The sequence below is a fragment of the Perca fluviatilis genome, chromosome 8, assembly GCF_010015445.1.
Source record: "Perca fluviatilis chromosome 8, GENO_Pfluv_1.0, whole genome shotgun sequence".
NCBI lineage: Eukaryota > Metazoa > Chordata > Actinopteri > Perciformes > Percidae > Perca > Perca fluviatilis.
Window position 1 is genome coordinate 19377665 of NC_053119.1, and position 18322 is coordinate 19395986.

An 18322-nucleotide genomic window follows, 5' to 3' on the forward strand; every position below is an offset into this window, starting at 1 on the left:
TATCTATCTATCTATCTATCTATCTATCTATCTATCTATCTATCTATCTATCTATCTACTGCCTCTTTCCTCTAATGTGTTGTTCAATAAAAACATATAAAAGCAATTTTACAGGACCAGTGACAAACTTTTCCTTCTTGGTTTAGGAATATTCAAAGCTAACAGTAAGCTACTTGTAATAAATGGTCCGATTGTTCTGATCATTTTTCGTTTCCTATAAATCCATTTATGTCAGCATATTAAGCACTTAGCTACAGAAAGTCATATGGATTGAATATCTGACACAGTGGCGGCAGTGAACGCCTCTCTGAGCGGGACAGGGATCGTGTCCGGGCGGAGGCAGGATGCGCTGAGCCACAGAGAAGGAGGAGGAGGAGGAGGACTCTGTTCAAAACTACTCAGACGGGACACACAGCTGGTAAGTTTCAGTTCAGATCGATGCCTTTACAACGCATATTTCCTTAAAATAACAACACGACATTCTTCTACAGCGACTTGTAATGTATCTGCGGGGCTCAGTGGTGAGTTTAGGGATCTTAAAGTAGCCTTTGATACGCTGAGGTATTTTTTCATCTTCTTTCTTCATCTGTGAGTATAAAGCTACAGTTTTTGTGTGATATACTTTTTGATTGATGTTCCTTAGATGAATTAACCTTAATTTAATGTGCCAGCAGCCTATATGTTTTCGCAAACTGTAGGCTAGACTTTGTTTACCGTTAAAAGGGTGAAAAGTTTATTTAGTGAAACCGGATAAACGCAGATCCGCATGCTGCCTGCATGGGGTTCAGTCATAAACAGTGGAACTTCAAAATGTGTTCAAAAGTGTGATGCCAACATAAGAAAATAATAAAAGAAAAATCTTTTTTTTTTATATAGCCTATAGGCTATTGGACAAATGCATAGGAACTTAATTTGGTTAACTAAAATGTTCCTCTTTCTAATAAAGCACACGTTATTAAAGGTTTATAAGCTGTAACTAGTGGCGTTGCTAATAATTAATACATATTTTACTGAAGTTTCATGGAACAGTTATAAGCTATTAATAAGAACATACTTTGGGTTGCCAAGTTGTACAAAATCCTCGTCCACCATGACACTGGGTTTGTCCTTTTAGCTCTTGAATTGACTGTATGACTAACTGTATGTTAAGTAGCCGATGCTAGTAACTTAAAGTTGGTAACAAATGGAATTTGGTGGTCAAACAGCTACAAAGACAAAGCAAGTGTCAAAGCAATGCTGGAGGAGGATTTACCACAACCTGGCAACCCAAAAGTTGTTCTTGTTAATGACTTAATAACTGATGTATAAAACATTAATAACATTATTAAAACAATTATAGAACCTACAACTTTAAAACCTTAAAGTGTGCCTTATTAGAAAGTGGTACCAATAGGCAATTGTTTTATTATTATTGTAAATAATCTGCAAACTGTTGTATTATTAATTAAAGCCACCAGGATAGTGCTCTTAAGAAGATACCGTTTTGTCTGCTGCACAACACCTCCTTTGTTTTTGTGGCTCACAGTAACATATTTGATGACAAACATTTTCCTCAAGTGTCATACCATGAAGTGGGTGACGACTTGGAGACCCCGGCCAGTTGTAGTCGTCATGCAGTTGTACAATAGTACACTGTCATGAGCACACAGGAGGAGCTGTTTTCATTGCACAGCAATATCAGGCTCTCGTCAGTGCCCACTTATTCTTCATGTCGGCTGAATGCAGCTGTGTGAGGAGCTCCTTGGATGTGTGTCATTGTGTCCCAGTGTGGCTCTGACCCTGCTCCAATGTTGTGTAAACACCAACCTCCCATTCTCCAATTCCCATGCAGGGTCTGACAGCCTCCTTCAGTGTCATTTGTAACGTGTCGTTTTTTTTTTTTCACCAGTTCATCTGTTAATCCAGCAGAGTCACGATGGAGTCTCACAGACTGAGCGGCTCACCGGATATCAGGATACAGAAGAGCTGCATACAGCAACACAGTCCCAGAGGCAGCCAGGACAACTTGTTTGGAGTTAGGGTGCAGATCCAAGGGATTAAAGGTCAACCCTACGTGGTTCTGAACAGTTCTGGCCAGGAGATCCACCGGGACGTCTCAGTCATCACTCACCAGGCGGGGTACAATCCTGGCATGGTGAGGAGGTCTGTGGATGAAAGACATTCTCCCTCTGAGTCACAGAGGACTGCAACCTCCCCCGCATTTCATTATCAGAAACACCCAGAGATTCTGAGACCTTATGACCCTGAAAGTAATAACCTGAACTTAGTCCGTCATTCAGCAGCTTCAGTTGCTCGACCTAGAGAGCTAAACACTGGCCTTCTTTCTGAGACTGCTAATGTGACCAAACCCAGGATCCCTCTACCTGCTGAGGGCACAGTGGGAGACCAGAGTGAGGTGGCCCAGAACAAGACACCTTCCTCATGTAGACAAGTCCCTGCAAGGTCCCCAAACTCAGTGGGTACAGACTCCTTCATATCTGTAGGGAAGCTAATAAGCCAGTTCAACAGCAGCCAGCGGAGGGGAAGGGCAGGCCCAAGGAACAGGTTGGACCCAGAGCAGTGTCGAAGGTCGCGCAGCGCGGACAGCGGTCCAACCTCGTACTCCTCGTCGTCCTCCTCTTCCTCCAGCAGTCCCTCGTCTCTGAAGGGCATCAGGGGTGAGACCCCAGGTGGGATATATCCTCCGGGGTCAGCCAGGGCTCGACTCCTTGACGGAAAAGCCTCTTTGGCAAGGGAGGAGAACAAGCCCAGCACACTGCTTAAAGGACACCATGGAAAAGAGACGATGTCTCCACATGCTGCAAAATTACTTCACAGAGCAGAGAAACCCTCCATCTCCAGGTTATATAGTGACCAGACTGATGAAACTGATGAAAGAGAAACACAGGTAAAGAGATTAGCACCAGGGCACAGTTGTCATTTAAAAGGGTGTATTTATTTGCTGCATTTTCCTTAAACAGGTCACTCCTGATCTTCTGAAAGGACAGCAAGAACTCTCAGTAGACCCACCTGAAGACACAGCAAAACAAATGCTGTTCACTTACCTCCAGGATGGGTAAGCGCCGCTCAGCACTGAGCACTTTTAGTTAAAGAAATAGTTTGACATTTTGGGAAATATGGTTATTTGCTTTCTTGCTCTAACTCTTGGTAAGAAAGCGAAAAAGCATGTTACCTAAATGTTGAATTATTCCTTTAAAACGGCTCAATAAATGAGTTTGCATTTGCACTTTCAGCTCCAAAGTTCCAAAATGAAAAGATTTGTTTTCTTTATTTCTCTTTTTTTTAACCCGACACCTTTTAGTGATTAGCTTGTAGTTGTGATCATGTAGTGTAGTCAGATAAGGGGATTCTGCTCCAGCTGTGTGTGCTCACGCAGCAGTCAGGAATGCAGAGCATGTACTTCTTTCCACTGATAAAATAACTTCTTCACATGGAAAGTTTTTATGATCCATCAGTGGCTTTAAAAAAATATATTTTCTAAACTAGAGTGTTTAAATAACGCTGTGAAAAGAGTTACACCTTTTCCTTTCACTCCATGGAGAGGTCCTGCACTGCCATGCCTTTGTTTAGCAACTGGTTACATTTAATGATATCATTACACCTTGTCAGTACTGTTAGAGTGTTTGTGAAATATTTTTCTTGCTTCTCAGGACGACTGATGATGACTCCACCACTCAGAAGAAAGTTACCCAGCTGCTTCAAAGGGTCAACAATGTCAAGTGGAAGACTGCTGAAAATGTGGAGGAGGAGGAGAAAGTGTGTGTTGGGATGAGATGTTTGCCAGTGTTGATCACTGGTTAGCATGATTTAATGTCTTGGTCTGAAACTAACCATAATGTTGGGCGTTTCCACATATGTAGGATTGTGCAGCCGAGGTGAAGCTTTTGCAGGAGAAACAGGAAGCGCTGGAGAAAGAAGTGTCTGAATTAAAGCAGAAACTGGAAACAGAGATTAAGGTGCAGTGCAGTCCCATCCTGCTGGTTCATCTCTAAAACACTCACTTATTTTTTCTGTGACTGATGACGTTGTTGTGTTGCGCAGAATGAAAAGACTCTAGCCAAGGCTTGTGAAAAGGCCAGGACAGAGAAGAAGAAACTTCAGGAAGAGTTGGCCAAAAGCCAGGAGGAGCTGTGCAAACTCAGCGACAGACTGGCTGAGATCGAGGCCAAACTTCAGTCTACCAAACTCGAGTAAGAATCTGACCTCTGGGTCATTCAGGAAGATTACAATGAAAACTGTGCTATGTAAAAAAAATATGCAAACCTTATCAGCTAAATGAGGGCTGCTATACTCTCCCAAAATGTCAAACTATTCCTTTAAATGATTTCTCTGGTTGTCTAGTGAAGTGTATCAAACTAAGTTAGATTTTTCATTTTTCATTGATATTAAATGGGATGGTTTTGAAATGCAGAACTAAATAGAATACCTCTATGCTATGTTCACTTCATTTAACTAAGCTTCTGCTCATACTCTAAGGTCAGTCAAGTGAACTGTGATGTATGATCTGATGATGGTCATTTGACCGAAAGCAGGGTCAAATACCATTTGGATTAAGTGTGCAGATATCTTATTTTGCTATCTAATTCTATCAAGCACCTTTCTAAAACTTTAAAGCACGTTAATCAGGCTTCTTTCCTTGATATAAAATATGGAACTAAAATGATATCTGTCTTTCCTGCATACTTTTTTTTGTATGTCGTCAGGCTGACTCAGATGAAGGCAGAGAGAGAGAGATCTAAGACGGAGATGAAAGACCTTCAGCAGCAGCTCTCTGAGATGCACGATGAGTTGGACCAAGCCAAGAAGGCTGAGGTGATAAATACAGAGAAAGAAGTCCTTATGGAGGTAAATGAAACCACATGAACAAAATACAACTTCACAAATCAACAGCGGCTGTAAAGCTCCTTCACTGGACTCTAGGTAGTGATGTGGTATTTTGATGGATGTCTGTCAGGAAATGGCGCAGCTGCGTCTGGACTTTCAGGAGATGCTGCAAGGGAAGGAGGAGCAGGAGGACATGCTGCACCGCAGGGAGAGGGAGCTTAGCGCCCTGAAGGGGGCGCTCAAAGAGGAGGTGGAGACTCATGACACATACATGACTGCTCTGAAGGATGAATATGAGAATGAGCTTGAAATGCTGCTCAGGGATTTAGAGCTGGCTAAAGAGGTAACAGGGCATGAAATGCATCTCTACTACTTCTCTTTATTTCCTAAAGCTAAAACATGTTTTCATCATTTATTATTCCGTCCTGTGTCACAGAGCAGTGCTCTGCTGGGTCAAGAGAAGGATAAAGCAGAGGAAGAGAGAAATTCAGCTAACGTGCAGTTAAAGGAGCTGAGCCAGGACAGTGATCAGCTGAGAGGAAAGGTGCAGGAGCTGAACATCAAGGTGGATCAGCTGAGTCAGGCAATCCAGGAGTCTAAAGCCACAGAGAGACTGCTGGAGCAGAGAGAAAAACAGCTAGAGGTGGGAAACTTTATGGAGACAAGAGGAACATATCTAGTTTACGTTTTATTGTTATGCTTCTAACTGTTTTTTATCAACATTTATCTTACTGATGTGATCTATTCTGCCGTGTTCTATGTTTACCTTGTTCCCTAGAGGGAAAAGCAGCAGGTTGAGGAAGTGCTGAAAGATGTGAGGAGGAATGAGGAGGAGATGTGTCAGTCTAACCAGTCGCTGCTCACTCGCTTAGAGGACGTGCAGGTAAAGCAAGGCTGCTGTTAGCTTCAGAGTAACCGCTTGGTTGAATTGTGGTGGTCTCACATGCATACCATGTAACTACAACGTACTTTGTTGCATGCCATCCCCTCTCTCCACGTTTCTTGCCTCTACACCGTCTTTTTAGCCTTGCTTGGAAGCTCACAGTCATTCCGTTTCCTTTGTGTGTTTTTTCCCAGGGTAAGTTAACCAAGCTAAACCATGAACACAGGGACCTGAAGGAGAAGCTTAAGGAGGAGAGGAAACAAATAGAGGAGCTGTGGAAGACTAAAACTGAGCTAGAGGATGTGAGGAGGCTGCAGGACAGGACTGTGGAGCAACTGCAGAGGAAGGTGAGAGGTGGACCTGGACTATTTATTGGCCTCAAGGCAACATTTGGAGCCAAATAAGACCTGCAAATCTGTTATCTTAACTCTGAAGCCAGACTTGTTCATACACCCAAAGAGGTCCACTTATCTCACTGTAGAAGCTCTTTGTTTGTCTCAGATGAATAGCATTATGGAGGAGTGCGAGGCGTCTACAGATGTACTTCAGAACCAAGTCGATGAGGCCAGAGACAAGAGTCAGAGGGAGTTGGACGAGCTGCGGAGACAGCTGCAGGAAAAGGGAGCAGAGCTGGAGAAATACCGACAGGCAGCCAAAAAACATCAGGAAGAGGTGTGGTACTCATTGTCTCTCTGATTCATTAGCATGAGTCACCAATAACATAAAATGAAAAATCAACACTAGGATAAAAAGGAGATATGTCCGTTTTGTTTAAGTATTTTCTTCTTATTAGGTCTTAATGGATCTTAAAGCAATTTTCAATTCAATTAAAGTTTTTTTGTGAGATTTAAAAACATGTATAAAAGTAGTCTCAGATGTGTTTATTAATTTAAATAATTGTATAATAATGTCTGACTGATTGACCATTACCTAAGAGCAGACATAGCATGTTACCTTATCTTACAGTGTGTGTTTGTTCTGTGGTCTGTTATGTGTTCAGCTGCTTCCTCTGGAGGAGGATCTGCGGCGGTGTCGCAGAGAGCAGCAGGAGGCCCAGCTGAGGGGCCGGCAGCTGGAGCAGAGGGTGGAGGAGCTGGACGAGAGGAACACAGCCACGGTGGGAGAGCGAGAGCGCCAGTTCAAAGTCATGGAGGTAAAGGTCTCAGTAACCTAAACTTTGGGAAACTAAGTCCCAGAAAGCCTGACTTTTAGTCTCTAGTATGGGTCAAACATGGATCTAAACACTGGATCCTACATTTCATCTTTTGTTAGACCTTCTTTGACTGGCCATCCCCAGTTTGCAAAGCAATGTTTCTGTTATAAATCTGTGGTCTCCAAGCCCAAGCTGACTTGTCAGACTTTGGAAACCTCCCTCCAGAGCCACGAAGACATTATACAATTGTTTTCACAGGCAGTAGTACTTAATATGACTAGTAAACTGAAGATGTGTAAATGTAAATTGGCAGAGTGCCCCTTTAAGATGCTGTCACAAGATAAACTTGTATCCAAATAATAGGTATACTTTGTGAAAATGAATTATATTTGCATAAACGTTATGTTAATATTAATCATTTGTTGCTAATGGATGAATATAGAAGAAAGAAGAAGAAAAATTACCCACACATTTATCTCTCATTCCCAATTTTTCTTTTTTTTTTGCAAATATTGGACAATATTTTGTCTTCCTCAGGTCTCACCGTCTTTTTGTGCAGATTATCGTTACTCAGCACCTGCAAAGAATTTATGATGCTCCTTGTTTTTTAACAAATGCCTAATGAAATCAAATATCTCTATGCTCACAGTAGATCTCATCCTTAAGTCACACTTTAAACATAAGTGGAGTGTGTTTAGATGACAACAGTGATGTTCCCTGGCATAATAACATACTGTATACAGGTATGTGTTTTCTAAAAACTGATGATCATTTGGAGCTTTCAACTAGAAACTGTACTTTCTTTCATTAGAGTACATATGCTTCAGTTTATCATGTTTTGAAGTGTTTATCTGATCAGGTGTCAGTATTTGCACTGTGAACTATAAGGGTGCTGAAAAGTGCCGTAGCAACAACATCTCAAAGCTCAGCACTTTGTCTTGCTGATTACAAAACATCACACAGTGACATCAGTGTGATGACTGTTGAAACTGCGTATCGACTGAGGAAGCTCATGTTTACTGTACAAAGTTATCAGACCTGTCTGGATGTTCTCATTCTGTCACTCTTTCTCCATTTTTCCAGTGTCAAACACTCTTGTCCATTCAGCAGTTAAGAAACATTCAAAATCTTTTTCAGATGTTGTTCACTTTGTCTCACTGCATTTATTTCCACAGCTTTATTCATAAATGATTACCCAATACCCTTAAAAAATAAGTCAGTCAGTTTTCTAACCACAGCCTCAAGAGATAAATTCATCATGTCCTCTGTACTTAAACATTACAGCGTATTGCAGTATTTCTAAACTTGACACATTTTTCATGTGTTCCTCTCCTCTCAGGGACGTATCAGCCAACTAGAAGAAGCTCTTAATGATGAGCGCAGCAGTGCTGACCGCCTGATGGAAAGATTAGACAAAACCAAAGAACAGGCAGGTCCACTCCCTCACTCTCATTTTGTATTTGCTAACATTCATAAATTTCCCCAACTGTGAAGAGACAACCCTTTAGTCTTCAGTTTGAGCACCCAGCCCTACATCTGTTTCTATCATAAACAGATTTAGAGCTGAGTACTCAGATTTCCTCTCAGACATTTTTTGTTTTGTTTCTTAACATCCACTTTATACCATCCCTGAAACATGACTGAACTTTACAGACTTCATATATGTTTCTTTATCTCTGACGTCGCCTCATGTCCTCAGTGCGCCTGTAAAGTAGGCCACCATTCATGGGAGCAAAGTGGTGCAGACTAATTGACACAAAACACAGTGCAAAGACAAAAAAACAGCAAACTATTGTGAGCAGCTATTCACAGTCCCTTCACTGGGCCTCTGGGTGGTATTAGAGAGGAGAGAGCCTTCAGATCTGATGTGGCTGCTCAGACCAGACAGCATTTCCTCTGACTTAAGGAATTAAGCTGAAAACTTTTTATTTAACCTAAAAAGTGCTTGTCAACAGGTGCTGCCCTTTTTTAATAAGGTATGGCTGTGTTTTCAGTCAATATGTAAGGCAGTACATAGAAAGTACAACTCTATGGTTAGAAATTGGCATAAAGAATTAGTTAAGGATTCAGAGCCCACGTTTTACGCTTCTTACATTTACGTTATGCTATATATTTTGACTGAATGCCAGTGGTGGAAGAATTATCAGATCAATACAGCAATGTATAAATACATTTCACTACATTTCACTGAATTTCTGCATTGTCTTGTAAAATATATTTTATACTTTGATCCCTTTGAGTTTCAAAAACGTCTTCAAATGAAGCCACATGAGAAGTTTAGAGACTAAATGTCTCCCTGGTTGATCTGGCAACAACTCAGACATCTGAAACATGACAAGAGAGGTCACATATGGATGTGTTGAATTGATTTTTCTTTATGTAAAATCTTAATCTGGTCAGTAACTAGTAACTGCAGCTGTCAGATAAATGTGGTGGAGTATATAATATATATAAGTAGTATAAAATGGAAATATTCAGGGAAAGTACAACTACTTAAAAATGTTACTTAAGTACAGTACTTGAGTAAATGTACTTAATTACTTTCCACTGCTGAATGCTGAACGCTGTTCCCTCTCGGTGTGACAGATGGATCAGATGAGGAACGAGCTGATGCAGGAGAGAGCAGTCAGGCAGGACCTGGAGTGTGACAAGATGAGCCTGGAGAGACAGGTACTGACCTCTGACACCACACACAAAAAAAACAGAGTTCTTTATTTTGACAACAGATCCTGGATTAGATACGTCTCATCTGAAAATCCACACTTGGGTCCCCTGATTTTATTATTATACACAGTTGTGTCATACTTTTTACATTTTTACTACTTTTATTACTGTACATATATTTAGAATATATTACTATTACTAATATTTTTTTTCTCTTCCCCTGTTTTACTCTTATCATGATTGCACACTGGCCTTATAGCACGTCCCCTAGAGTATGCCATCGCAAGTGAAAAGAAAATCAACTTGTATCGTGCTGAATGCGTTTCCTTCCTCATAAAAAATTTGCAAAGCCGATTGTTTTAAAAAATGTGAAACCTGCGTTGTCAACGTCCATGTTTACAAGTTAGCAGTTTTAATCTTTCCTGCCTTTTCTGACACAATGCTGTATTTCCTCAATGGAATAATGTGAAACCATTGGCTGGACGGTGTATTGCGCCATCTGCCTGATTGAGTGCATGCATGTGTGCCCTCCTTTGACATTGCTCCATAGCACTACTATTGATCAAAGACTCCCCAGGGTACCTCTAAACTTTGCCTAATTTATGATATTTTTTTTGTTTTATTCCCTGTCAGAATAAAGACCTGAAGAGCAGAGTGACTCATTTGGAAGGATCGCAGAGGCCAAACCAGGATTTACTCGTCTCCAAACTGAACAGCCGCATCCAGGAACTCGAGGAAAGGTTGCAAGGAGAAGAGAGGTGAAAGCCTGCACATTAAATAATGACCTTATAGCTCTTAACAAAAATAAATATATACAGAGTTTGTATTTACCAGCGCAGGATAACACTTTGGATTATGGTTCCATCAGATACTTGATGGTAGCTGTCGAGCACTGAACCTACTCATATCCCTTTCCCTGTGGTTGTAAGAGTGAGAGTATCTCTGGTCTGAAACACACTAGGAAGGTGTTGAGTTACAGGAAGCTGCAGCAGCGATGTGATCTCCTGGTGCTTTTTGCTTCTCAGAGACAACAACAGCCTGCAACAAGCGAACCGCAAGCTGGAGCGCAAAGTGAAGGAGATGAAGATGCAGACAGACGAGGAACACATCAACCTGCAGAGCCAGAGAGACCAGGTAGACACGTCTTTAACCGCAAAGAAAAAAAACAAAGTTGTAGTCAGGAGGTGCAGACTTGTGATTCAATATCTCACTTTTGTGAACTCTGCAGCTGACTCAGAGACTGAAGACGGCGAAGAGGCAGATGGATGAGGCGGAGGAGGAGATTGAGCGTCTGGAACATGCCAAAAAGAAGGTGCAGAGAGAACTGGATGAGCAGATCGAGGCTAACGAGCAGCTTCATGGCCAACTTAGCTCACTGCGGAACGAGATGAGGTGACCACTCACCTTCTGCCACTGAGTTTCTGCCTCGAATATACAGTGTTCACATCAAATCATGTCGTTCTTTAACTCCAGTCATTTTATTTTTCTGCATTAACAGGCGTAAGAGGAAATCACCTCCTCTCATTAAGGCCGCGGAGGACGATGTGAACGACGTGGATGACATTGGATCTGATTGACTGACGTGTGATTAAAACAAAATGCTTTTCTGGACTTTATTAATAAATGTTGGACTTACTGTGAAGAACCCATGATATCATGATGATTAACAAACTCAGGTGTGACTTCATGATGTTTCCAGTTGTGAATAGCGTGGCACCTTACCAAGGCTGACCTCTTGTGGCAACAAGTATAACTACAGTATATATAATACCTAACAAACTGATCTTCTTACAATGCAACATACACACTGGCTTATTTACCTATATCTCAAATGGATTAATTTGTTTCCTAAGTTATTACTTTGCGGTGTGAGTTAATATGATGCAATCTGAAAAACTTTAACTGATGGATAAATGTGTGTGAGATACATTCACAACATTAACTCATGTTTATACACCTCCAGAAACTCTTAAAAGAAACAAATCCAGCTGTATGTTTGTCCTCTGATGACACACACAAATAAAGAAAAATCTGATTTGAAGTTGCGTTTGATGGAGATACGATACAAGTCACAACTTTATGTGTTCACGAGGCTGATAGGAGCGTGATGGTTTTACAAATGGATCAATGGTGTGTGCTGAATGGCTGTGGTTGGGTAGAGGTGGAGATTTGACATCTCCAGAGGTTCACACTGCTGGACATATTGTAGTTTTAACAGCAGTTGGCACGTTGATACATAGAAATACAACACAAGAGAAGAATGAGGCAACACTGTGCTATCAAACATGGGATACTCAAGGAATTCCTGGCAGAATTCCTGGGGACATTTGTCTTGGTCGTAAGTAGCATTTTCTGTTATAAAACTGTTTTTATACTCAGAATAGGAATCAAAATATAAAATATATCGCTATACATATTTGCTTTAAAAGTTGTTTCAAGTCTGAGATCTTGTTTATATGCTTATTTCAGTTAAGTGTTGAGCTCCAGACTGTTGTAATCTTCTTGTCCCTTTATGATGTTGGTGATAGTCTGCTGATCTCTTCCTCTCTTGTTTGTCAGTTGTTTGGATGTGGCTCAGTCGCTCAGACCGTCCTTAGTCGAAACACCCTGGGTGAGCCTCTCACCGTCCACATCGGCTTCTCTGTGGGACTGATGATGGCAGCGTACGTGGCCGGTGGAGTGTCAGGTAAATGTGGTTTCATGTGGTTGTTGAAACTTCTGCACCTAATTGTTTATTTCCACTCAAGTAGAACTTATTTAACATGAGCCACCACACACGCCACTAGTTTGATATGGTACTTTGGATTTAATGAACGAACAATTCCATTAAATGAATAATTGTTAATGGATGGTATCAACTTCCTACTCTGCTGAGTATTGGCATCCTGTCAAACCAACTGAAAAATATCATCAGTTTGCATAACAAAGTTTGTTTTTTGGATATTCAGTTCTTTGAAGCATTTAATTTACTGTTTAGCGCCACAGACTGCATTAATATAATTCATAGTTAATGCAAACAACCTGACACAGCTCGCTTGTATGTGTTGTAATGAAAACATTGTACATACTCATGAGGCTTGCAGCTTGTAATAATATAACTTTATGACTTCCTGTCTAGTCATGTGCCACCTCCATGGCTCCAGTGTCAGCAGGAACGTTCCAGCTCTCAGTCCAGGTCCAATGAATGTGTACTGACCATTGATTTGTTAGCAGTGGTGCACAGCCTCTCTGGGGTCATACATAACCCTGGGCACTAAATGTCCTGCAAACTCCATTGATCATAGGCTACGTTTATCTGACAGAGACCAGGCTCAGTCCAAACGAGACTGCAGCTACTTCCAGTTTTACATCAAAGGACCAAACTGAATTAATGAAGACAGATCACTGACAGATGACAGATGTTTATAACATTTAAAAATGGCAGGATGCGAGCGCAGCTTGATTAAAAAAAGGAACAGAATAATGCACCCTTTTGTTTTGTTGTTTTACTTATAGGTTAAATTTCTATTATGTGACCATTATTCTGCTTCTTTGCTTGTGAACACGCATAACAAAACCCCTGCACCGCCCCGGGGGCCGCTCCCCTTCTGTTGCCCCTCGTAAATGTGACGGCCTCGCTAATGATGGAGAGGATATCATGCCAGACACCCCCACCCACTGCGCCCCTCTTCCACTCTCTGCTTTGTCTTCCATCCCAGGGGGGCATGTGAACCCTGCTGTGTCTCTGGCCATGGTGGTTCTGGGCAAACTGAAGATCTGGAAGTTTCCCTTCTATGTCATTGCTCAGTTTCTTGGTGCTTTTGTTGGGGCTGCTGCAGTTTTTGGATTATACCATGGTGAATACACCTCAACTTTATCCCCTTACACATGCATATCAAACCATACCAGTGGGTAATGACTGTCACAGTAAAATATTTTAGCTACATGTTCATCAATATAAAATACTAATTGATGCCTGTGTACAGTGTTACAGCTATTTGTCCTCCTCACAGATGCTTTCATGGACTTCACCAGTGGGATTTTGTCAGTGACGGGAATCAACGCAACAGGTCACATTTTTGCTTCCTACCCTTCGAGACACCTGTCAGTCCTCGGAGGCTTTATCGATCAGGTGAGCTCTGGTCCCTGTGAACCAATGACCTCCCCTCTATTGTGCATCGCCGCTCCCATTCATGGTCCAAATTCTGCAAAGTCTGGCAAAAGTAGCTAATGCAAAATTGATTGCCCCATTTACTCTGAGAACACCCCCTCTTCTGCTTCAGTTTGGGGTTTAATGACCCATTTCCTGGCATTCACTGGAAGGTCAAATCTATACTTAACACCATTTTCTGCCTTTTTTAGTTGGTGCAGCGATCCATAAATAACATGTCTATTATCTTAAAACCGTTGAAAACCACATCAGGTGAACCACTAAAATAAGTCCAATTAGTGTGATTGTGCTCATGTTAATGTTTCCTTTTGAATATCTTTGTAACAATGGTGCTTTACAGTGTGCACTCCCTAAATACTAAATAATTAATAGCAGTTAAAACCTATATTTGAACCATTAAGATTAAACTTGTTTTAGAGATACATATTACAGATTTCACAGTTAGGAGTCATATGCTGAATGACTGCAGAGAAAATGTTGCAAATGTTATCTTATTGTGCCCAATACAGCCTGACCACTATACAGGTTAACTCTACATATTTTATTTATTTAAAAAAAAATACCATTACTATAAAATGCATGTTATGTATACAAAGACCTTTTTTACCTACATATACTCAGAAATACACGAATGTAAAACCCCTGTGCTAGAGAAGTAGGACGATAAACAGAATTACATATAATACTAGTGCTACGTTGATCCCTTATCTGCCTAAACTCTGCAGTTCACCAAACGAATGCCGTTCCACTCCTGCAGGTGATGGGGACAGGTATGCTGGTCCTGTGTATCCTGGCTATTATTGATGGCGGAAACATTGGAGCTCCCAAAGGTGTGGAGCCGCTGGCTATTGGTCTGGTCGTTATGGCCATCGGTGTGTCCATGGGACTGAACTGTGGCTACCCCCTGAACCCTGCCAGAGACCTGGGACCCCGACTGTTCACAGCTGTAGCCGGATGGGGGATGGAGGTCTTCAGGTAACTACATACAGCAGAGGATTTTTCCCCCCTAAGAGCATTACGTTAACTTTAATTTTTCTCATGTGCCTGGGTTAAATCAAATACAGGCAGTTATACTTTGTATGTCCAAATACGTCAGAAAACTCAAAAACTTGTACGATTTATTTAGTGGTGGAATGTAACTAAGTACGCTTATAAGTTTATCAACCTATATAATTATATTAACTAAAAAATATTTAATTTAATGTTGTAATATGTGGACAGATTAATTGTAATCTTGTCCATAATGGCATGTTGTGAATCATTATTTTTGAGTGAGAACAAAAAGAGATGTTATTGCTTAATTTTCAGAAATAGGATGTTTGTTGGTTTGTCTAACTTGATGTAGATGTTATTTGGTTACTGTGATAAGTGATTTTGGTTATTTCAAGAAATACATCTGATCTTTATTAACAAATAAATTTAGTCTAATAATAAATCAAGGAATAATTATAGTTCAGTTTAAATTATTTTATATATAATGTATCAACTGTCATCGTGCAAACGGATAAGACCTAAGCTGCTGACATGAACCATAGTGACAATAATAAATAAAATCTGATTTATATGGCGCTTTTCAAAATTTTCAAAGACTCTTGACATAGGCCTACTGTAGGATGAAAATAAAAACAAGCATTTGTGAACATTTTAATAAAGACAATATTGTGTGTTACATAATGTCACATGCACTGGACAGATGCAGTCGATGCTTGTGAATGATCCAGTGATGGCACCAGTGACCTCTGTGTGAGTGCCAGAGATGTATTTAACTCTTTCTTTTGGTCTTTTCATACTTCAAAAATAAATACTATACAGCACTGCAGACAACTGGTGGTGGATCCCTGTGGCGGGGCCCATGGTGGGGGGGCTGGTTGCAGCCCTCATCTACTATCTGCTCATTGAGCTGCACCACCAGCGCGATGAGCCCGAAAAGCCCCAGGAGGAGGAGTTGGAGGAAGAAGAAGACGAGGATGAAGAGGACATCAGTCTGAAGGACAAATATGAGATGATCACCATGAGCTAAAAAACAAAGACATTAACCTTCAGGACTCACTGGTCAGATTCAGCAGTTTTTCCTGTCAGTCAGGTGAAGAGCGGACAAGCTTCCTCTCTCAGTGTCTACACCAATATTGGACTGTCTCGTTTTATGTTTCATAACACATGAAAATGTCAGTCTTGTGTGCTTTACATTGTTATGACTTTTCATATATATATATATATATATATATATATATATATATATATGTTGTAAATACTGTATTATTGATATTAGACCCTTTATTTGGCTATATTCCCAATTGGTACTGGACTAATAGTTTAACATGCCTGCCAGTCTCCTTTTAGGTTTGTTTCCATTTTTTTCAGTGATTGTGATGATATTATCTGTATTTTCACTTAAAACTTTTACTTTGTTTTTTCTAACTTGTGATTGTTTTGTTCTCTTGCAAACCACGAGGAATCCTCCCTCCCTGTTCTTTAATAATATTTGTATTTTACTGTGTTGTTTTGTCTACATTAAAGTTTCTACAAATATCGATCGCATAAAAGATATTTCACTTCAGGGATGAGACTCCATCATCTGTTACTTTTATCACCAAAAACTGCAGTGCAGCTGACCGTGTAATTTCCATCTCAGCATTTACACCATTACCCCATATATCCTCATATGTCCATTAAATTGCTGTGTAGGCTTGTGTGATTAAGTGAAAGAGGACAATAACAGACATGGATCTTTGCAGTAAACCTCACCAGCAGACAGGTATATTTATTAGTGATTGAACACTTTCAACTATAATTGGACTGACACAAGTGATGGATAATTTGTTTTTAGTTGTTATGATGGCAGAGGATGATTACACCTCTCAGTGTCAGCTCAGTGCATTATGCTGTAAAATATGTCCTGTATGAGCTGATTACTCTAGTTAATGTCCTTGTACATATCAAAGATTATCTGAGTCACAGTGGGACGTCTGATTCAAACTGATGGCACTGTTTGAGAGTGAAAGATGTAAAAGGAATGTGGTTGGCAAATGAATAAGTTAAAGTCTAAGTCTCTGTAAGGGAGCCTTCCTGTCATCCTGTGGAGACTCCTCACCCCTTTGTTCAGTGGTGGAAGAAGTATTCAAAACTATTTAATAGAGTAAAAGTGTCAATACCACAATGCAAATATACCTACTCTGTTAAAGTAAAGGTACTGAATTCAAACTTTGACTTATAGATCCCCTCCAGACTCCACCAACAAGTTCAGATATTGAATTGATTCAGAAAAATTCAGAAGCTATGAATGGACACAAGATGTCTCCTACTTCACTGAAAATATACATTTCATATACATTATTACATCATACAGTATACATTATACGTTTCCACATTACAGCTGTATAAGCTGCAAACTTTTTCATCAAATTCATCATTCTGCACAGTGAAGTAACAAAAAAGCAAAATGTGTTTTAAGTGGTGCGGCCAAGTATTATCGGAAAGAAGTATTATTCAGTGCAAATTGTGTTGATTTATTATTATACATATTGGATTATTAGCGCAGATGTACTGTACTTACATCTAAATAGCATTTCACTGTTCAATTAGTCAACTTGGAACCACATTTTACATACTGTTTTTTTGCAGCTTTGTCAAATATTTATATTTTAGAGGCTGGTCATATGTTTTGTGTATAAAATCTTAATTAAAAAAAAGAAGTAATAAAGTGGAGTCAAAAGAACAATTCCCACTTGAGTGAAGTAGAAGTAGTTGCATAAAATGAAAATACTCAAAAACAGAGTACAAAGTGCCTCAAACTTGTATCACATGGACTAACAAGTTTATTATGAGTACTGAGTTTCTCCAAAGCAGCTGTTACCTTCAATTACACTGACATATTTATTTTTTCAATTCTTCATTTACTAGTACTAGTTCATTTACATTTACAAGTATTGTACTTTAGTACAAATCTAAGGTTCTTCTCATTCCACTTGTTACTTCAAGTCCACTCCAATGCAGAGGAAAATTATTAAATGTTTTACTCCACTACAATTAGTGAGAGCTTTAGTTACTTTACAAATTAAGATTGTTTCATACAACACATATGGAAATGTACAAGTACAGCTGCAACGATTAGTCCATTCATCTATTGACAGAAAATTTATTGGTAATGATTTTGCTAGTCGTTTAAGTCATTTTTCATGCAAAAACATTTAATTTAATTGAATTTATCATTATATACTGTGTGTATATATATATATATATATTATAATGATGAGGTTTGGACTGTTGGTTGGATAAAACAAGCATTGTAAAGGTGTCATTTTGGGCTCTGGGTAATTGTGACAGCAATGCTTTTACAAAACAAACTATCAATTCATTAATCAAGAAAAGAATCAGCAGATTAATCCTTAAATTAAATAATCATAATTTTAAACTATTAGTTGCACAAAATAGTTAAAAAATTGGCTCCACCTCAACCAGCTAGAATAGTAAAATCCTGCTTTTACATGAATGCATGAGTCATAATGACATAATATATAATAGTATAAAGTGTTTCACTTTTTCTTGTAATACTTTAAGAACATGTTCCTAATTATACCTAATATTTTACTTTTTCAATGCAAGACTTTTACTTTTTTTTTTTTTTTTACATCGTGGTATTAGTACTTTT

At 39.7% G+C, this 18322-nt stretch overlaps 2 protein-coding genes across 5 annotated transcripts; both read left to right on the forward strand.

Moving 5' to 3' along the window:
* The first annotated feature begins 323 nt into the window (after positions 1-323).
* LOC120564435 (cingulin-like protein 1) lies at positions 324-11565 on the forward strand. 4 transcript variants are annotated; one of them, XM_039809391.1, is made up of 19 exons: positions 324-418; positions 1889-2887; positions 2961-3055; positions 3651-3756; positions 3861-3956; positions 4042-4190; positions 4704-4845; positions 4955-5167; positions 5261-5467; positions 5603-5707; positions 5902-6054; positions 6209-6379; positions 6708-6860; positions 8200-8289; positions 9447-9530; positions 10158-10282; positions 10550-10658; positions 10753-10916; positions 11023-11565. In XM_039809391.1, exons 2-19 carry the CDS (start codon positions 1916-1918, stop codon positions 11099-11101), a joined length of 3213 nt encoding a protein of 1070 aa, XP_039665325.1. In that variant the 5' UTR covers positions 324-418; positions 1889-1915; the 3' UTR covers positions 11102-11565. The 4 variants fall into 4 exon arrangements, with proteins under 4 accessions (XP_039665325.1, XP_039665329.1, XP_039665326.1 ...); XM_039809395.1 differs by having other exon boundaries at positions 2988-3055; XM_039809392.1 differs by lacking the exon at positions 324-418 and adding an exon at positions 429-588.
* Positions 11566-11693: 128 nt separating this feature from the next.
* LOC120564436 (aquaporin-9-like) lies at positions 11694-16212 on the forward strand. Its single transcript, XM_039809396.1, has 6 exons — positions 11694-11862; positions 12084-12210; positions 13223-13360; positions 13517-13635; positions 14432-14649; positions 15487-16212. The coding sequence occupies exons 1-6, from the start codon at positions 11785-11787 to the stop codon at positions 15692-15694; spliced, it is 888 nt and encodes a 295-aa protein (XP_039665330.1). The 5' UTR covers positions 11694-11784; the 3' UTR covers positions 15695-16212.
* The last annotated feature ends 2110 nt before the right edge of the window (positions 16213-18322 follow it).